The sequence below is a fragment of the Aulonocara stuartgranti genome (genome assembly GCF_965226115.1).
Source record: "Aulonocara stuartgranti genome assembly, chromosome: 2".
NCBI lineage: Eukaryota > Metazoa > Chordata > Actinopteri > Cichliformes > Cichlidae > Aulonocara > Aulonocara stuartgranti.
The window spans coordinates 34,326,942-34,346,263 of NC_138940.1; the positions used below are offsets into that span (position 1 = coordinate 34,326,942).

At 40.4% G+C, this 19,322-nt stretch overlaps 2 protein-coding genes across 3 annotated transcripts; one reads left to right on the top strand and one right to left on the bottom strand.

Moving 5' to 3' along the window:
* The first annotated feature begins 871 nt into the window (after positions 1–871).
* On the top strand, positions 872–4,349 carry LOC309716757 (phospholipase A and acyltransferase 3-like). Its single transcript, XM_082550766.1, has 5 exons — positions 872–1,017; positions 1,477–1,549; positions 1,715–1,823; positions 2,046–2,314; positions 3,601–4,349. The coding sequence occupies exons 2-5, from the start codon at positions 1,535–1,537 to the stop codon at positions 3,718–3,720; spliced, it is 513 nt and encodes a 170-aa protein (XP_082406892.1). The 5' UTR covers positions 872–1,017; positions 1,477–1,534; the 3' UTR covers positions 3,721–4,349.
* Positions 4,350–6,009: 1,660 nt separating this feature from the next.
* scyl1 (SCY1-like, kinase-like 1) lies at positions 6,010–19,201 on the bottom strand. 2 transcript variants are annotated; one of them, XM_082510276.1, is made up of 18 exons: positions 19,007–19,201; positions 17,554–17,694; positions 16,080–16,202; positions 15,770–15,996; positions 15,602–15,692; positions 14,613–14,768; positions 14,240–14,398; positions 13,962–14,069; positions 12,103–12,216; positions 11,841–11,996; positions 11,541–11,729; positions 10,511–10,586; positions 10,102–10,311; positions 9,163–9,311; positions 8,983–9,057; positions 8,343–8,654; positions 7,828–7,906; positions 6,010–7,399 (listed from the first exon to the last, which is right to left on the bottom strand). In XM_082510276.1, the coding sequence occupies exons 1-18, from the start codon at positions 19,112–19,114 to the stop codon at positions 7,275–7,277; spliced, it is 2,598 nt and encodes an 865-aa protein (XP_082366402.1). In that variant the 5' UTR covers positions 19,115–19,201; the 3' UTR covers positions 6,010–7,274. The 2 variants fall into 2 exon arrangements, with proteins under 2 accessions (XP_082366402.1, XP_082366403.1); XM_082510277.1 differs by lacking the exon at positions 19,007–19,201 and having other exon boundaries at positions 16,080–16,233; positions 17,554–17,617.
* Between the last annotated feature and the right edge of the window lie 121 nt (positions 19,202–19,322).

Here is a 19,322-nt window from a genome sequence, read left to right on the forward strand (position 1 = left end):
TTACAAGGATGTCACCATCTGCAGCTCACAAGACAGACAGGCTTTACATGGACAGTGTTAATTAAGAAAAAACAGCATTCAAACATATCTACAGTTCCCTTCTGTTTAACAATCCTGCCATCAGCACATCAAGAACTCCAAGCTTATTGTAAAGACATCCAGTGGGCCAGGCTGGACCTTTAGAAGGGCCGGATCTATCCCCTTGTTTGACACCCCACATTTAAACTGTACAAATATAAACTCCAGCAATTTTTGACTTCCTACTGAAGCAAACAAGCATACGTCGTCACGTCGTCACGCAATAAAAAAAATCCTCGTGAAGATTTAGTTCTCAGTTATATTTAAACCGAAAGTGTTGGGGGTTCTAAAGGTTGAGTTGCGTGTTTTTCTGCGCGTGGCCATCATAACTGATCACGGAAAGAAGAAAGAGAGGGGGTGGCGGATAATAAACCGGCGATTTAAGAGAAAGAAAATGTCGTTATTTGTTGAAATTAGACTTTAAAGTCAAGCACCTGCCGGACCAAAAAAGGTAAAATAAAAATAATATTAACAAAAATAAATAATAACAAAATAAATGCGAATAAATTATACATAAATTAAATATTTTAAATGAAATTTACCCATGATAAAATCACACATTTATGAAAGAAAGAAAATAAAAAGTGTAGGTATTTGTAGCTGAAACAAAAGCAGACTCTTGATTCCTTCACACTTAATTTTATCACATCATTAAATATTCACGCGTTTTCTTGTAATATTCTTGCACCTTGCTTAAACAATCAGTCATCTTAAAAGTCATCTTAAAAATCACCTGACGCTTAAAAAAGACAAATAAAATACTGCCACGCGTTTATTTTGAAGGGCACTGAGCACGCGCACGAATCAGCTGATCGCTCGCGAGTGAGCTTTTGATGTTTGCGTCGGCGACGTCTCTCATTTCAAAACGAAAGGGTTCGAGATCGTTTTGACAACCGCAATAAGAACAGAAGAAGGAGAAGAAGAGTCTGGTCGCTGCAGGTAAGGAATTAACCCGATCAAAGACCTCCCACAGCTGAGGGTCGCGTGAATGATGGTGTTACCTCATGGCTTTTGGGTGATGCAAACACGGACCAATTCTGGCTAATCTTCTTCGTGTGCGATTTTTAAACACTCTTTGTGACTTATTTTGATATATAAGTCTCTAAAAGTGCGAGCTTTTCTCTAACATTCGCTTCTTTGGCGTTTATTTCCACGAAAGAGGTTATGCAGAGGTTATGCTAATGTGCCAGTTTATTAGGAACATCAACAATCCTGCAGCTGTTTTTAAGAGGGGCGCTGTTCAGCTCAGGAAGGATCTAGCCCGGTTTGGTGTGCAAAAACATACAGATATTTAAAGTGTTATTAGATTTATCGGTCTTTTACTTTCATTATGTATCACGTGGTGTGCTTAAATCTGATGTGTACTTTTATTTATTTATTTATCTTTAATCCCTACAGCTGAAAGTCGTCAGGAAGTCCAACAAATCGGAAGTTCGCAGACCAAAGACAGGCTGACATGGCCCCAACACTGGTTAGTAAAAGAATGTGATGGCATTTATAGCCTCAGAGCTGTTTATTACATCAAGCTGATTTCTATTTAAAGCGAGTCAGCGTGATCGGGTCAAACGTGCTGCAATTATTGAGAAACACACTCTTTTGGAAATTCAAACATTTTTCCCCTCTCTTCTAATCCAAGTATGACGAAAAGCCAGAGCCTGGGGATTTAATCGAGATCTTTCGTGGCTCTTACCAGCACTGGGCTGTGTACATTGGCGATGGCTTCGTTGTTCACTTGGCACCACCCTGTGAGTCCCTCCACACACATATACACACACACTGTCTGGACTCCTTCCCCCAAACCCCATCACTGAAAACAAAAGGCAGCTTATCTGAGAAGCCACATGCAGATTCTGTGATGTGGGTTTTCAGGACAGAACAGAATGTAAATTATTTGTTGGGGTACAGCCAACTCAAAACACAAACTCTTGCAATATTCAGCATGTAAACTGAGTGGGTTTTGTCCCCAGCTGAGGTCCCGGATGCCGGCTCCAGCAGCGTGATGTCTGTCATAACTGAGAAGGCATTGGTGAAGAAAGATGGGCTGTGGGACGTGGTGGGAACTGACGAGTGGAAAATCAGCAACACTCTGGACAAGAAGTACGAGCCGCACTCGCCTGGTGACATTGTGAGGGAGGCCCGCAGGCTGGTGGGCCAGGTGCTGCCGTACTGCGTCGTCAGGAGAAACTGCGAGCATTTTGTCAATGAGCTGCGCTACGGCAAGGCGGAGTCCCGGCAGGTAGGCCCAACCACGTCAATCCTTTGTGTCACTATAAAAACACGAAGTGAGACAAAGCACTGACACACAGGCGGTGGCGGAGGCTGGGCGGTGTAAGTTTCAAACAATAGAAATCTTCAGTGAAGAAGGAAAAAATAGCAGAAAAAGCCAGAACAAATTTACAGAAGAAATAGTTCATTTCTTAACCATGGAGAACCCATGGGGTCAGAGCCAACCCCACTGGTTTACTAGGGAAACCATGGGGTCAAATTTGACCCCATGGGTTCTCCAGGGTTAAAACAAACATGGGGATTAAAGATTCATTCATAGCTATAACTTTGAATCCTTTCATTCTTCTGTGACACCAGCTGGGAAATTATCTCTCATACCAAACATTGCTTGCTCCACCCCTCCTGTTTGCTCTGGAGGTTTGCCATCTTCTAAATGATGAATGGCTCAATCAGTTGCAATTAGCTGTAATTAAATATCAGTTAATTTATTTGTCTGTTAGGGATTCAAAGCAGGGTACAAGAGGCTTTCCAGCTTCATACAACACCGAAACATCAAAATGTCACCACATATTTAACAAGGTAAAGGATTATGTAAGAAACTAAAGAGTGAGGTAACAGTGGGAAGGGCTTTTAAAGGGCGGAATGATATCAGTGGAGTCAACGTGCTGCATACAGTGATAAGAGGAAACTTTTGGGGCCTGGGACATGGCAGGGCAGGTCTGTGTATGCTGATTTTACAACCTTTAGTTAATATTTAAATCTAAGCATCAGTGAGTAAACGTGTAAATTGTGAAATTGTATCTGATCCTGGAAACTAAACAGACAAAGCCTTCAAAGATTAGTTGAATTTGCTTAAAGTGCATTGAAGTCCACCCATTACCTTTTCTGAACAAGGCTCTGAGTCAAAATGAAACTTAACAGGCAGTGAAAGTGAAACTCTAAACTGCTCCCAGTGCAGGTGAAGCTCAGTAGGAGCGTCAGCTGCTCTTACTGAATCAAGTTCTGCATCCACTTGATTTCTCCTATTCCAAACTTTGTACATTAAGTATAAACACTGATGTGTTGTTTCAGGAATGCTTCTTTCAGACACTAAGAACAAATAAATGTCATGATCTTTTAATTAGAAGATGTTTTCACTGAAACCCAATCCGCCCAAAATCTTTTAAAAGTTCAAATCGTTATTTTTTTTTTTAAAAGTTGGGCAGTGTTGGGGATTTAAATTTTTTTTGCTACTTTATAAATTTCAACAAAAAAAATAAATCACGTTAGCTGCAATGATGTATGTTTTCCTTGCAGGTGCGTAAGGCAGGAGAGGTCGCCATGTATGCAGGCTTGGCTGCGGCTGCGGGTGTGGGTGTTTTAGCGCTGGCACGATGGTTGGGAGGAAGCAAAAACGAAAACAAGGAAACGCAGTGATGAACCTTCGTCCTCTTTTGTTTTGGGTCTGGATTAGCAGATCACCAGCAAAGCCTAACTGGCGCCTGCCATAATCAGTCGCAGATAAATAACACTGCCAAACTTGCATGCAGTTATGTGTGATTTAGCAGGAAATTGGGATCGGCTTCACCCCTATCTGTCCTTCATGTTGCTTTTTGTTTTGTTTTTTGGGGGGGGGAAATGATGTAAGGCTGGCTAGTTTGTATTTTTGGGGTTGTTTAAAATTTGTACATACAGCACAAGTTTGACAGTTTTTCCTCAGAAGATGAAATCTGTGGTTTTCATATCAATGAAATGACTCATGAGGGATGACGGTTGGAGGGTATTTATGATTATATAATATATGATAACTTTATAAACTCACAAATGGTTTTAAAGTAAATGGGTATAATCAAACATCGGGAGAGAAAATAGGAAGTGCTATAAGTGAATACTCAATATTAAACTAATGAGTCTCTATGCTAGGTTATGTAGGATTTCTTAAAAAAAGAGCAAAAAACCTTACATGATCAACATGTTTCTACATTTCACAGATATATCGTGTTACACTGTTCCTCTGGTGTTTCACTGTTTGAACAAGTTTTAAATAAATGAATTGTTTGACTCAATGATAGCCTGGAATGTGTGTGTGATATAGCATTCTTGTCATTGGACCCTTAAATACAGCCTATTACATTAAAGTCTTTGCAAAGGCACCCTGCACCATTCTTGCACTTCCAATTCTGTTCATCCCTGAAACCAAATGAAGCTTTCACAAAGGAAAAGTCTATGATCTATGTCTAGGATAAACATCACTGCACAGCATTTGTAATTCCCACATCTGTACTAGTTCTTGACTGACTAACATCTTACCTTTCAGGGACACTTACAAGCTCTGCAAATTTTGAATATAGTGGAAAAGACCACGAAGAAAATGAAGCAGAGGTATTTTCTGAGAAAGAGACACTTTTTTGTGCTATTTTTCAGTTTTGCACAGAGAGGAAAATATGGTGGGGAGTGACGTGTGTGTGTGTGTGTGTGTGTGTGTGTGTGTGTGTGTGTGTGTGTGTGTGTGTGTGTGTTATTGTTGATTGTGACTCAAAAAAGCTTTGCCATCTATGGATAAACCAGTGAGAGCAGCAGCTCTACATAAAGACTTTAAGAATACACAAACTTTCTCATAAACCTGCAGCATTTCCTAAGCAAAAGAAGTGGAGATACAATATATTGGGCCTGTACACAGTAACTGAACCTGTCAGCATCGTCCACGTGCCCCACTATCTCACAGAAGTGCAGCTTTTGCCCCACATTTAAACTTGTTGGCATCTGGCCTCCCTATTTTGATCTAACAGATGTCTCTCACAATTATTTAGGTCTTGCTCTGCAGTCTAGTTTAACTAAAAATTTACCTGTGACAGGGATGTCACTCCACATGAAATCTGTAACAGACTCCCACCTGGCCCCATCAGAATCAGCTGATTTTTAAACTATAGCACTTTCCCCCCAGCACTTGTGAACAGGGCTAGATGCAGTTTAACCTCTATTAAAAATAGTGATATGACCCTTCAAAGTTTTCATCAAAATCCATCTTTTTATCTTTTATCACATAAATTTTCAGAAAACAAATAAAACATGCAGGGTAACAGTGCTTGCTTCTGCTACTCTATGTCACAGTTACTAAACTACTGAAACTGATATACATCATATTTATATGCAACACCATCCCCACCAGTGACAACATAGTCCAGCAATCAGTGTTTTCACATCATGCAGTAGTGTTAAACATCTATCTAGTCGTTCTTTTAATACACACGATCCCTCTATCTTACCGTGGGAGGCCTTTAATGATTAGCGATCGAGTTACTGCCAAGAGAAAAAAAAAAACTGTTCTGAAGATGTTGGCTTTAGGTTTTGAAGCTTGTTTATAACAAATGTCACACAGCTATCTCCTACAGCTGTGAATTTACTGGGGGTTAGAAAACCATTGGAAATAACACATTAAATTATTAAATTCTGTGCTAAAGTCTTTATACATCAAGGGCAGGAAAGTAAAATTTTGCATGGCTCATTAAACATACTGAAGTTATTGTATGCTTAAAAAAAATAAAAATAAAAATAAAAAAATCAGGTGATTCTGTGGGAGTCAGGTGGTAACCTTTCTCAGGTTTCACTCATTTCATATGAAATGACCCTTTTATACGAGCTAACAAAGAAAGCAGCAGGTGTTATCAGAACTCAGATTACAGATACAAACATACTCACTAACCTTCAAACACAGGAAGACAAGCATAGAAGAAGAAACTTTATTTAATACGTCAGAATAGCTCACATGCTACATGATTTGTTTTCTTAGTAAAACATCCGGATTTCTTTCGACTAATGCAGCGTAGTCCTCTTCATAACTGGACCCGAACAACCAAAACCCAGATTTTAGATCCAGTGGTGATGGGTTCGGATTGTGTCAACTGGCTCATCCATAAAACGTCTAGCTCGAAAGACCAAACCTAGAAATACCATATCTGACCCAGACAGGCCACACAGGGTCACGCTGTACGCTTTAATGCGTTCCAGGTCCGCTTCTCAAGTGTCAGTTTAAATGTGGAGTTATTGATCCCGTCAATTAATTAAAGGCACAAATAATAAAATCAAAAGTATAAAAAGGTTCTCCTTCACCTATACCAAACCATATATTGCCTAAAATGACTTGGTGGTAAACAAGTGATTCCAAAAGGTGATCATAAGCACTATAGACGATTTCACATAGCCTCCACCACAAGGCTACAAACTCACCTGATTTTGCCCTAAAACCACCGGATTTGCATCTTTCTATGTCCCAGCTCCTCCAAAGTGCATGTTTATCATTTAAAGATCTCTAAGCAGTCACCTGTGTTACCTGTCGGGTCACTTCTGTAAAATACAGTGTTGCATGTGCAAAGTAAATTCAGCACGTTTTTAATTTCTTGCCATGAAGCCTTTTGTTAGGCCACACAATACACAGTGCATGCATGAACTTATTCTTAGTCTGTAACTGAATTAAAACATTCGAAACCACAGTGTGTGTGTGTGTGTGTGTGTGTTCACGTACTGAAAAACATTCAGCACAACAATACATGTGTGAAGAAAAATTCTATTACGTATATATATATATATATATATATATATTTGTGGGTTTTTTTCTTCTAAAAAAGTCATTTTTTTAAGACAGGATGCACCAGTTATGTACATATAGTTTACAAGAGCAACTGTGGGAGTCATGAATAAAAAATAATGAGGGGGACATCGTCTGAAACCTGCTCAGGCCTCTGCTGCAGGGGGTGCTGCTCTCCAGATTTCCTCTCCGTCTCCATCTTTTATCTGTGTCAGTTTTTTTTTTTTTTAGAGGAACAAAGACAGAAAATCCCCAAACTAAAAGTTGTCCAGAGGAAAGGTTCTCCTCTGCCTTCTCCATTTTAGCGACTGTCAGTTTTCTTTAATGCTGCCACTTCTTTCTGGTCCTTAACTTGTGGAATGTGGAACCTAGATCTGCTGCTTTGTGCCACTCTGTTAGGTCCTCATCAGTCCAGCTTGCGCGCGCCCAGTTTGAGAGGACCTTTAGCAGCTTTTCGTTCCGCCCGTTTCGCCTCCAGTTCCTTCCTCCTCTCCTCGCGTTTCTTTTTGGACAGCTCTGCCTTGCTGAGACCTAAGTGAAAATAAAACCAGAATGTCAATGACATCGTAGCTCAGGAGGCACATGATCGATCACAATTCACATGCTACTGCCTGTAAAACAAAAAAATGTGACCTTGGCTCTGAGAGCAGTTTGACTAAAGACCTATCAGCTGATCATTGTGAGCAAATTTCACTAAAATCAGACTAATGATCTAGGAGGTGTCATTCTTATGAATTGTGAACAGACATATGATGGATTTTTCACTGGTCCTTTACTGAATAAGCTAAAAATAAAGGGGCAGCTCTGTGATTTATTACTGCAGGTCTATATTTTTAGAAGCCTCACAGGAAACGCTAAAAATGCCCGACTGAAAGGAGGTACGAACTGAGTGGAGTCTCTACAATCAGGCCAATCCAGGTTCTCATTTCTGATTAAGGTAACCTCGTTGTTGGACTTACCCTGGCTTCCATCTACCGACTCCCAGCTCTCCTCAGCTCCCCAGTCTCCTGTTGGCTCTGCGCCCCAGCCATCTCCAGACTATCGTTGAGAAAACAACACAAACATAATTCTCTGTTATTCAAACCTAATCAAGCCAATGTACAATTACTGAAGAAAAAAAAATCTAATTTAATTCTTTAAAAATAAATAAATAATATAATATTTAGTGATCTTGATCTCAATCGATAGATAGATCTGTTAATGCCCTTTTCTTAAACAACAGCGATTTTATTTTGAAGGTAAAAAAGAAGAAGAAAAAAGCCCACCATGATGCTGAGGGCTGATCATGTGACTGCAGCTTTATGGTGTGCTCTGTTAAAATGCCATTTCAATGAAATCGGATAAAGTTTGGTGTTCCCTCTAATACACATGTAAGACTTTCAAGCCATAATCAAAAGTGCATTTAACACTCCGTTGTTTTTTTCTCTCAAATCTGAAAACCAACTTCTGTATTTTTGGCTCACTGCGCTCTCACCGTGGCAGCAGACATGCCAGCTGTGTTTCTCTGGGACACGCTGGCGAACAGATCATTTTGACTGGCGCCCTTTGTCGTGCTGTCCCAGTTGTACTCGCTGGCTAACCGCACACCTTCGGGCAGGGGCAGCGTTTTATTGGCCGAGCTTGTGTCGGTCTCCTCCTCCCCCCAGTCGTTCCCCCAGCCTTCCTCGCCTGCAGAGCTCTGACCCTGACCTTCTTTCTCGTTGGACCAGCTGTCATCGGCGTCCCAGCCTGAGCTCCAGTCGGAGCTCTGTTTTTTCACCACCATGGAGGTGGATGAGCGGCTCGCCTGCGTCACAGCGAAGAAAACTGAAATGAGTCCAGCTGCAGCTGATTTTTCCACATCTACATACACCCCCAGATGTGACCAATTATTTTTTTGTTTTTACAGTGGAGAATTTTTTTTTAAACATTTGTTTTCAATAACATATACAAGTATATATTACAGGTAAATGGGAACCTTTCAAGTCAGCACACTATACTAGGAGGATTAATAGTTTAATATGACTCACAGTAATCTAACAATATCAGCAGTGCTCACAGCATTAGAGGAAGTAGAATGAGCACAAAAGGAATGACTGTCAAATAACTGCATTGCTTAGCATCTTCCGTCTGACCTTCTTTTTGGATGAACTCATTCCTGACCAGTCGGTGTTCCAGTCATCGGGCTCAGTCTGAGCTTTCTCTGGCTCCTTTGAGGAAACGTGCAGTCAATTTATGTGATTTCAAATTATAATTATGTGAGACCATAATCTTCCATTTATGCACAATACATATCCTAACTATTTTCTCCCTACCTCCAAACTTCCCCAGTCCTCCTCCTCATCCCAGCGGTCTCCTACAGGCTCATCATTGTTGTCTCTTACTTCAAGAGTCTGTGATTGGTTGGCACGACTAGAGGCACCGTGGTGAGTCAGGGAGGCTTGTTGATTTTTGTCTTGAGAACCTGAGATTGAAAGAAACGTTTTAATGTGAGACACTGATTCAAGGCACTGATTTGTGTGGGAACACTTAATAAATTAAAGAATAGTAACTGGGATACAGAGGCCGTTATTCTGCTGCTACACACAGGTTTTAAACTGCTAAGCGGGGATCTGCTATAGCTTTTCATATTTATAACCATAAGTATACATGTTCATAGCCTGCATATAGCTTGTACACTCACTACAGTTATAGCCTGTACATACTTATAGCTATAGTAAATTGATAACATAGTACCGTGTACATTGTAACACATTTATAATAGATCTATATTCTGTAATATATCTATATTTTTGCTAAAGCACTTCTGGATGGACGCAAACATCATTTTGTTGCCTTGTACTTGTGCAATGAATTCTATTCTATTCTGTGAGATCCACTGACTTGCCTGAAGTTACAGATCTATCAAAGCACAATGCAGGGACTCCAGCAACACCTAAAGGGAAGAGGAACAACTTTATTGACTGACCAAGGCATTTTGGCTTGTGGCCTCATCAGGGTCATCTGAAGGTCACAAGCTGAAACGCGTTGGTCAGTCAATAAAGTCTTAGATCTGTATTGACAGATGAAGGCTTTGTGTTGTAAAAGGAAGCTGACACCTCCCAGCACCAGCAGTCCCACTATTATAGACACATACACTTATTCCAGTGTTGAGATTCTTTAGATGATTCTATTTAGATTAAATATGCATGTTAGTGTATGTAAATCTTTATTTTTTTTTTAAAAAAAGGCAGGGTGCTGTGGTTCCACCTCACCTGTTGCGGCTGTTCCATCACTGGCACTAGGGGGAGTAGTGGGGCTGGTGGCATTAGCGGCAGGTCCGCCTCCCTCAGTGCCTGTACCCCCCTCCGTCCCTGGAGCATTGCGGATCAGCTTAGAAGTGAGCGAGCTCATGCCTGTCACAGCCCAGCCAGCCCAACTGGACGAGGCACCTGCAGGCTGAGCAGACGATGCTACGTCCTTTTCTGCAGGATACACAAAACAGAGTTGTTACGTTTAAGTTTTCATATAAAATGTGTCTATTAATTTGATTAAAGCCATCTGAGATAGTTACAGGATTATTTGTTTCTTTTTCTCAAACTCTATTCATGGTAAAGAAACAACTACACAGCATGGAGTTTCTAGTTTGAGGGAAGATTTCCAGTGCAGTTTATAGTTACATACCGATCTCAGCTAGCTTGCTGGGGTCTTCTGACACAGTCTCTAGTTTGGAAAGGAAACTCTTTATGGCTTTGAATGCCTGACACGGAGAAAGAGACAGGCAAAATTAGAGGTTCAGAACAAGCACCAAGACATGTAGACATCCCAGTTTCAGCAAATAGTCCCTTCTTGCACTAGTCGTTTGACAAATGTGACTGAATTAACAAAATCTAAAACCGTAAAACCATATTTGTATTTTAGCTTTGTGCACAATATTGTTTCAACTAATGTTATTTTTTTCTAAAGTCTATTTTTAATTTAATGTCATTTAACTGAAATGTTCTTGCACATTTTATTTTTAGTTAAATGCTGCAAGATTGATAACTCCACCACCACTGCTGGTACACAGCATCAACCGCTGGTTTGCATGCAAGTCTTCAAAACAGCTGTAAGATCGAGGATCAAAAAGACTACAAATAAATTTAAAACATTCTTGGCATAGTTACAGGTAAAACTAAGGAACACTACAAACCAACGCAAGAGTACAAGCTGTGAGAAACCATGAAACCACATATCTCCAGCAGTCGAATACCTGACTCGCTGAGTTTTTATAGTCATTATCTAGACTTTTGTTTCTGTAATTTCAGGTCATCACATTTTTTATCTTGTAAGCACAAAAGAGCACCTTTTTAAATTCATTTGTTTTATTTTGTCTTATTTTGAATTCCTGCTTGATTCTTGCTTTTTTGTTGCTATGATTAGCCATTTGTGAAAAGCCTCCGTGTGCAACTGATGTTTGTTAAAAAGAAATTGTTAAAATAATACATTTCAGTTCATTCTGGTTTTTTGTATTCAAAGTATAGAAAAAAAAAAAAAAACTGAATGGTTGATTTGAATGAGTATACCAGTGCAATTGTAGGCAACATATGGCCAAAAACAACATTTGTTTTTGAAGGTTATTTGAACATACTGCAATCATATATATATACACATCTATCTATAGCTCTATCTATATATTGTGATATTCGATTTTCCTCACATCACCCAGCCCTACCTGATCCCTGACGCTCTTATCGGGGTCAACAGTAACAGCACACAGGGTGGGCAGGATACGGGCAGCAATCTCCGTTACACTGTAGTAGTTGTGTGTAGCCGCAAAGCCCAGCACGCCAGCAGAGCGCGACGCAGGGAACGGGTCCTTTGTGGCTCGAGAGAAGGCAGAAATCAGAACGCGCTGTCGAGTCTGTGAACAGCGAGACAATTAAATTCTTTACTGAGCACTGATCTCAGTCTTTCTGTTTTTTTGTTTGTTTGTTTTTTTTAAGTTTTACACAGTGATGCAGGTCTGCCTTACCCCAGCGTTGAGGTAGGAGGCGATTTTTCCCAGGCAGACGGTGGTGTTGCATCGGATTGGGCCTTGTTCGTCTCTAGCCTGGAGCCGGGCAAAGTGACGCATCAGTTCCTGGTTCAGGTTGGTCTCATTTAGCTTCGGAGCCAGCAGCAGCATAGACTGGGGGGGAGGGGGAAGAGAGCATATTTAGGATGCTATCTGTCATGTACTATATGTATGAGATAACGCCTGTTATATTGTGCTTGTGTTTAATTGTGAAAACTACCTTCACAGTCTGTTCCCTGATAGCAGGGTTTGTGTCTGTGAAGCCGTGAACAACATGAGGGAAAATCTGGGAATTCACTGCAGCCTCATTCAAATACTGAATGAACTGCTCCATCTGAGAAAGACAGAGACAGAGTTAGGGTGAGTAAAAGATAAATGGTTTTATTCTTTAATACTAGAGATGGCACGATACCACTTTTTTATGTCCGATACCGATATCATAAATTTGGATATCTGCCGATACCGATATGAATCCGATATAGTGTCTTTTAAATCAACAAAACTGTTTTTTTTTAAATATCTTGCTGCATTTTGTATAAGTTCATACTCAAGTTTAAAACAACAACTACACTAAAGCTATTCTGTTATACCTGTATGCAAAAAAAAAATGTTTCATAGTTCAGCAATACTGATCAATCTAATAAACTTAAACCTACACCATCCTCCCTATTCTGGTATTTTAAAGAGTACTTAGCATAAATATTAAGCAACCTAACTAATAGGGTTCCAACTCCCAGCAACAACAAAAATAAATAAATAAAAAATAGGGAACCACCCCTCACGCTCCACCTCATGATGCTTAATCGACGTAATCAACCTTAATTTGATGCAGTGTGAAAAAAAATGCACAGAAATCAATTCTTTTTCAAGAAATATTAAATAGATTCAACATCTTTCTTCAACAAAATTGCAGACTGCACAGATGGTACCTTCCCAAAGGAAAAAGTACTATAGCTTACTAGGGTATATATATTAGACTTAATAGTCACTATATACAGTAATTGACTTCTATTCATTTTACATCAAATTAAAACTTTGGGTGTCAGATAATTATTTATTAAAAGCTCGACATTTTAAATGAGAATAAGAAAGAAAAGTATGTCTTTGTGCCCCCTTTTCCCTGTTAATGCCCTATCGGCCCCCCTGGCTAAACTTTGCTAGATCCGCGCCTGCACAGTTACGTCAGCTACGTAGAAAAAGATCCTCGAGTAGAAAGTAATATTAAATAAATTCTAACAACAGCTGATCAAGCTTAAACGTGCTGCTGTTGTTCAGCCGCTGGTTTCCTCTTTCTGGTGCAAAGTGGGCCAAAAACAAACACGAGAGATGGACTCGCGACAGAAAAGCCGATCAGCTGATCGTTAAGCAGTTTCATGATTGAAGTAGCAGCAAGAAGAGGCAGTCGCTCCATATATCGCTTGTTAAGCTTAACGCAGGAATGCTTTACATTCAGAGATGGACTTACACACTTGCTTTACTTCTCTCGGGATAACTTTGTCGGAGATGAAATGCCAGGTTGCTAGCGAAGCTCCACATGCTATCCAGACCACCGACAGGTCCCGCATGCCACAGCCGCTCTATCACGTGATGCCTACTGCTCCGACGTGCTAACGTTCTGAGGTGAGTTACGGCGTGTTGCAAGTTTTGTGAGGTGCTTTCGTGATATTTAATGGATCGGATTACACTTTTTATTTTTCTCCGATATCCGATCCAGTAATTTAGGTCAGTATCGGACCGATACCGATACGTAATATCGGATCGGTCCATCTCTATTTAATACAGAGATAAAAACAGCTGGACAGGCATGTGATTAAACAACTGTTTGTTATGTTTTACTGTTCTTTTAACCAATGTTTCTCTTTCCATGCTAGAAATAACATACCATAAAATTAAATATGAACTCTATATTAAAAACGTAAAATAAATAAGAACACCATCTCGGCAATATTCACCCTAATCACTGAAAAATCTCTGAAACTCGTCAATATTTAAAAAGAACAAAACTGTTTTGTGCAGAACTTGTTTTTAAAATCTTACACATAATTACCTCTGCAAGGAAACCAAAAGAATATTCCACACCTGCTGCAGAAGTCGTATCCTCATAGCTCGGTCTGTGGAGGAGAACATTTTCACAATGACAGGGATGATTTTCTGCTGGTACTCTTCTGCTGACAGAAATTTTCCCACCTAGAAAAACAGAGGAAGAGAGAGAGATGGAAGAAAAAGAAGTGCACAGATATAGCTACAATCATGTCATTTTTCAACTTGTCTCAAGAATGATTTTACTGATGATTATTGTCTGCTTCACTGTCTGTTTCTAATTAGGGTCTAAAGTCGCCTCGGGAGTTGGGATTTACCTTAAAGAGTGGTGTGAGGACGACAGCGCCTGCATTGCCAAACTCAAAAGCGGTGAGCAGCTGAGGCAGGACTTTGTGCTTACAGAAGTCTTCAGGGAAAGAATCGAGATTGTCACTCAGATCCTGGAAGAACTGCTGCTTCTCGGCTGGCTCCTTGATCTAGAAAGGATCGTTTTAAAGAGATCATCTAATTTCTGCAATAGATGATTGGACTAAAGCGAGGCATGGTGTCCAGATTAAACTTGTTTAGCCAAATGCCATCAATCTGTTTGGGATTTTGATTAATATCAACCTCTGTTTTAATACTTCATGCTGTGACTTGACTAGAATGTTTTTATTGTAGTTGTAACACAAACAAAAGTCTGTGTAAGACCTGAATCTCTTCCAGGAAAAGGTTGCTCTCCACAAAGCTGCTACTCAGGAATCCCCCTGGGGCTCTACAGTTCTGGAGAAACCGGGCAGGGTTTGGCCGAGTCCGGGGGTTGGCTCCAACCAGCTCACAGTAATGGGGAACCAGAACCTTGGGGATCTGTGGGAACAGAAAGAAAGAAAAAAAAAAACAATAAACTTGACTTATACCTTTTTTTTTTTCTCATATGACAAAAAAAAATAAAAAAAATAAAAAAATATATCTTCAGCTGTCAGTGAGCCTATGAAGCAACAGCACTAAGACTAAAGCTCGCAACGAGAGATCACATTTCCTTCATAAGAGCTTCTCCTCGCAGGCCCCTTCATATTTTAAAGACCTCATTAACACACTATTCTGACAGAGCACTCAAAGCACACAGGATGCAGAGCCTTCAGCTATCAGGCCACTCTCTCATAGAACATGCTCTCTACTTTAGGATTGGGCTTAAAACATAAATTCTTGAAAAATCTTAAAATTAGGGTTGGATCAGGTGACCCGGAACTATCGCTTATTTATGCCGCTATAGGCTCAGACTGTTAGAGAGCTTCCCATGATGCACTGAGCACTTCTCCACTCCAGTCATGTTTGCAAGCCATTAACTTTTGTTTCCTCTTTCCTGTGGTTTATCTTTCGTCCTGTTTTCACAGTTTTTTCTCCCTGGTGGCACCAAACGCGGGTTCATATTAGACCATCAGATTCTTGGGTTTCTCTCCAGTTGATCTTAACCATGACATATGTATTATTTAAGGGCCCTGCTATCCCACTATATGTTCAGTCTATTGTTGCTGATTCTTTACATAAGCAGAATCATGTAATTTCCTTTAAACAACAACCATCATAATCTAAATATTCCTAAAAGCTGCATTTTTCTTAAATAAGAGCATGCACTCCAAGGAGCAAGGACAATATTTAATCATAAGGTGTTTGGATAAACAGCAATTGAAGACACAAACCTTTCCCAGGGAACGGAGGGAAGAAGTACGTGGCAGCGGCCCGTTGAACACCTCCCAAATCAGGCAACCTAGTCGCCACACCTCTCCTGCCCTGTAACAAAAATACACACAGGTCAGTGCAAAAGGGTGCAGCCAAAGCGCATCAGGTAGTTTTTCTCTAAATGTCACCATTTCTCTCCACTGCTGTTAGACATCTCTGGTGGGTCATATTTCTCCATGTCTGGGTAAACTGCCTTTGGTGCAGGGAGCGAGACCCCACTTGGGTCTCCCTGCTCAGGGGCCACATGGTCGAGGGCTCCTAGCTTCCACTCTCCAGCTCGATCCACAAAAACAGCCCATATGCCCAGGTTGTTATGGAGCAGATGGCAGTCATTGATGAGAAAACTCAGAGCTTTCTGTAAGCAAACAGAGGAAGAGACGGTGAGAGACGACTAATAGAGGACAGATGCCACAAACAGCTCAACTCTCCTGTCCTTACCACTATCTGATGGAGTCCCCATGAGATCTCCAGTTCCCCAACACCACCCTTCTCTGCCCGTGCCTTCAGATGGGCTGCCAGGGGTGTAACCTGCTCAGTAACCAGGTAGAGGCTCTTCTCTGTCTGTAACAACCACACCAAGCTCATCAATCAACTAAGAAAGGAAAAAAAAATAAAAGCAAAACTATACTTCAAAACTATTCTATGTCACTGCATTAAACAGTAACTTGACATAGGAAAACAGCTTCTCCACAACAGTTTTTGCATTTATCTATCATATGCACAGCACATTTATACATCACAGCATTTTCCCATCAGATCTCTATTAAAAACATGCTATAAATTAATACTAAATTTACTGAATATTGGAGAGTTCAGATCACAGATATTTTAGAAGAAAAAGCGATTACCATTGCTTTGCTGGATATTTGATTATGCACCAGTTCTTCAACATGCTCTATTTTTATCTACTGACTGTTTTTCCTCTGCTTGATTGTATCATTTTCCAACCTTGCCATTGTGTACTTTCATTGCCAGGTGTCTTTGTGAAAGATGTTTTCTCTCAAGAGACTCCTTGCAGGGCTTGCAAAATCACTAGCCCGACATCCCAGGGCTAGCGATTTTTCTAGTCGGGCTACCAAAATCTATCTCAGCCCTGCCCGTCGGGCTATCATAGGAAAATATATGTCAGTGCTTTTGCATTCTTTTGAAAATGTAGCATCAATGAGCCACTGTCAATATGTGACATATTGAAATCGCGTTAGAATTTGCTCTTGTTTTTTGCTTTCACTTTGCAATCACGCGAACGGTGTGTAGAGAGCGGCAGCACTGATTGGTGAGTGACGATTAATTGCGCACCAATTCCTCTGGCATCGTCTTATCACTCATTAGCTTACTATTCAGACATGACAAGTGAAATCTCCCGCAGCAAGCTTAAACATGTGAGAGGTTGATCGCGCAGAGAATCGCTGACCGTTATGCAGGTGTGTGTGTAAAAGCAGCAGGATTTAAGCCGGTATTTTAGTTCTGCTCAGCCAAATAAGACAGGTCAGGGTGAAGAAGGGGCAGCCAAAGAAAAGCCGATCACAAAACGGAAAAGTTATGAAAAATCAGACTATGAAGCAAAAAAAAAAAAAAAAAAAAAGTGCAGCTTTTTTGGTTTCATGGACAAAAGAATTTCTGTGGCTGGAATATGACGAGCTAAATAACATGATGTTCTGCCAGGTGTGTTGTGAGTTTCATTCTACTTCACTCACTATAACTACTATAAAACTACTATAAACCCACAGAAACCTATTCCCACTCACCTCTGTCTTAATGTTTAATATGCAGAGAAGAGCAGATGACAGAAATGAGACACAACTAATTATATGACAATTACAGCAAAACATGGAATCTCAGCTCTAAATATCAAGAAAAGTGTGTTTAAAGCAAAGTGGTTTCTGTTAAATTTAAGTCACAATAAAATACATACCTCCAACCCATCAACATAGGCCAGGATGTTAGGGTGACGCAGGGTCTTCATACGCTTGAAGGCAGCCTTGGCGAGCTGGGTCTGCTGCTCTGTGCCCTGAGCCACCTCGTATACAAACACAGACACTGGCTCTCCAGTGGTCTGAGGAGAAAGATTGGAGTAAGAGCAGCCAGTTATAATTACTCCATTGCTCTTAATTAAGCCAATATTTTGTGGTTGTAGTCCAAGTCTAAAATTTTACTCCAACTTGAGTATGCATGTTACTAACAGACATTACTACTTGCATGCCATTTAATTTTGTGTCTCTCCAGTATTTTCTGTTTTGCCCTGTTCTCTCTATACTCTACTTTATCCATTCTCTTCTCTTTTTCTTCAACTTTAACTGATCATGGCAGATTGCTGCCCCACCCTTAGCCTGGTTCTGCCGGACATTTCTTACTTCACACTACAGCCAAGTACAGCACACAGGGGATCATCTGACTGCTGGGTTTTTTCTCTAATATCATAGGGTCTTTACCTTACAGTGTAAAGCCCTTGAGGCCACTGTTGTTGTCATTTGGTGCTATACAAATAAAACTAAATTAATCTGAAGTGAAGCTATCCTCTTCAAACAGACTACTCCCATTTTCCTTCCATTGTAATATTTCACTGGTGTTATAAATTTACAGGTAATATTATCATAGCTATATTTAAGCAATTATAATAGGAAAAAAATCTACATTCACCCTACAATCAAAATTCCAGAAATTAGGGTAAATTATGTACTAGCTTGACTTACACCAACACTCCCATTTCATCGGACTGATGTGAACAGTATCGTGGCCTTACATCCGTGCTGTATTAAATATAGATATAAATGTAGCCATCGTGCAGAAAATATTACCAGTAAGAAGTAACTGTCAATACTGTATACAGAATTTTGAAAAGACATTTAATGTGACTGAGGATGACGAAAGTAGGAAGTTTGGGCTCGGCTGCCCGCGGTGAAGATGATGACACTGAGATTATAGCTTTCCGCTTCTCGGTGATAATAATGAAGCAGTGGGTTGTATGCAGTGCTGTCTGCAGTTAAGACGGAATCTTTCATTCCTGAAATAAAGCATTAACTTTAAAACAGCTCAAATAAGAGCCGTTACTCGGCTAAAACGGGTGACGTGGCGAGAAATACGTGTCTGCCTCTGGGGGTAAACAAAAACCCTGAGCTAGGCTAGTCAGCGACAATTATCAGACAGACAGACCAAGCAAAAGAAAAAAAAAAGACTACCAAGACTGACTGACTGACTGACTGAACGAATGAATGAAAAACACCCGAAAAACGCTAACAGAGCTGACATTTAATCTGAAGGCTAAATCAAGCTCTAAAGCTGACTTGTCAGCTTATTGGCAGGCCCCACAACCGATCGAGCTAACGCTGACTGCTAGTGCATCAGCAGCAGCGGGATGCCGCTTTTACCTTTCGCTTTCCCCGGTGTAGAGTCCATATTCCGGACTTTTCCTGGCTGTCTGGAAGAAGTTCATACGCAAAGTCTTTCACGGGATCCCTAGCGAAAAAGGACCACATCTCCCCTTAGCTCCGCACTTCATCAAACACACAGCGACAGATGAACTACACAGTGCTAGCTAGCGACTGGCACGGATGTTAAATGCCTCCGCAGAAACGACTTTTCGGCCTATTAGTTCCACAAGAAGTTAAGCTTACTCAGGTTTTTGAGAAAAAAAAATATATATAAAAGACTTAATTTATTATATATAAATTCCCCTCACTCGTT

What these genes read in the sequence shown, in the direction of transcription:
- LOC309716757 (XM_082550766.1), top strand. An exon ending in TGTTCACTTGGCACCACCCT is followed by an intron (nt 1,824 to 2,045) that starts GTGAGTCCCTCC and finishes TTTTGTCCCCAG; the next exon opens with CTGAGGTCCCGGATGCCGGC. An exon ending in GCAAGGCGGAGTCCCGGCAG is followed by an intron (nt 2,315 to 3,600) that starts GTAGGCCCAACC and finishes TTTTCCTTGCAG; the next exon opens with GTGCGTAAGGCAGGAGAGGT.
- scyl1 (XM_082510276.1), bottom strand. Translation starts at nt 19,114, where the DNA reads ATGTGGTCCTTTTTCGCTAGGGATCCCGTGAAAGACTTTGCGTATGAA. An exon ending in GGATACGACTTCTGCAGCAG is followed by an intron (nt 12,217 to 13,961) that starts GTGTGGAATATT and finishes TGTCTTTCTCAG; the next exon opens with ATGGAGCAGTTCATTCAGTA. An exon ending in ATAAGAGCGTCAGGGATCAG is followed by an intron (nt 10,587 to 11,540) that starts GTAGGGCTGGGT and finishes TCTCCGTGTCAG; the next exon opens with GCATTCAAAGCCATAAAGAG.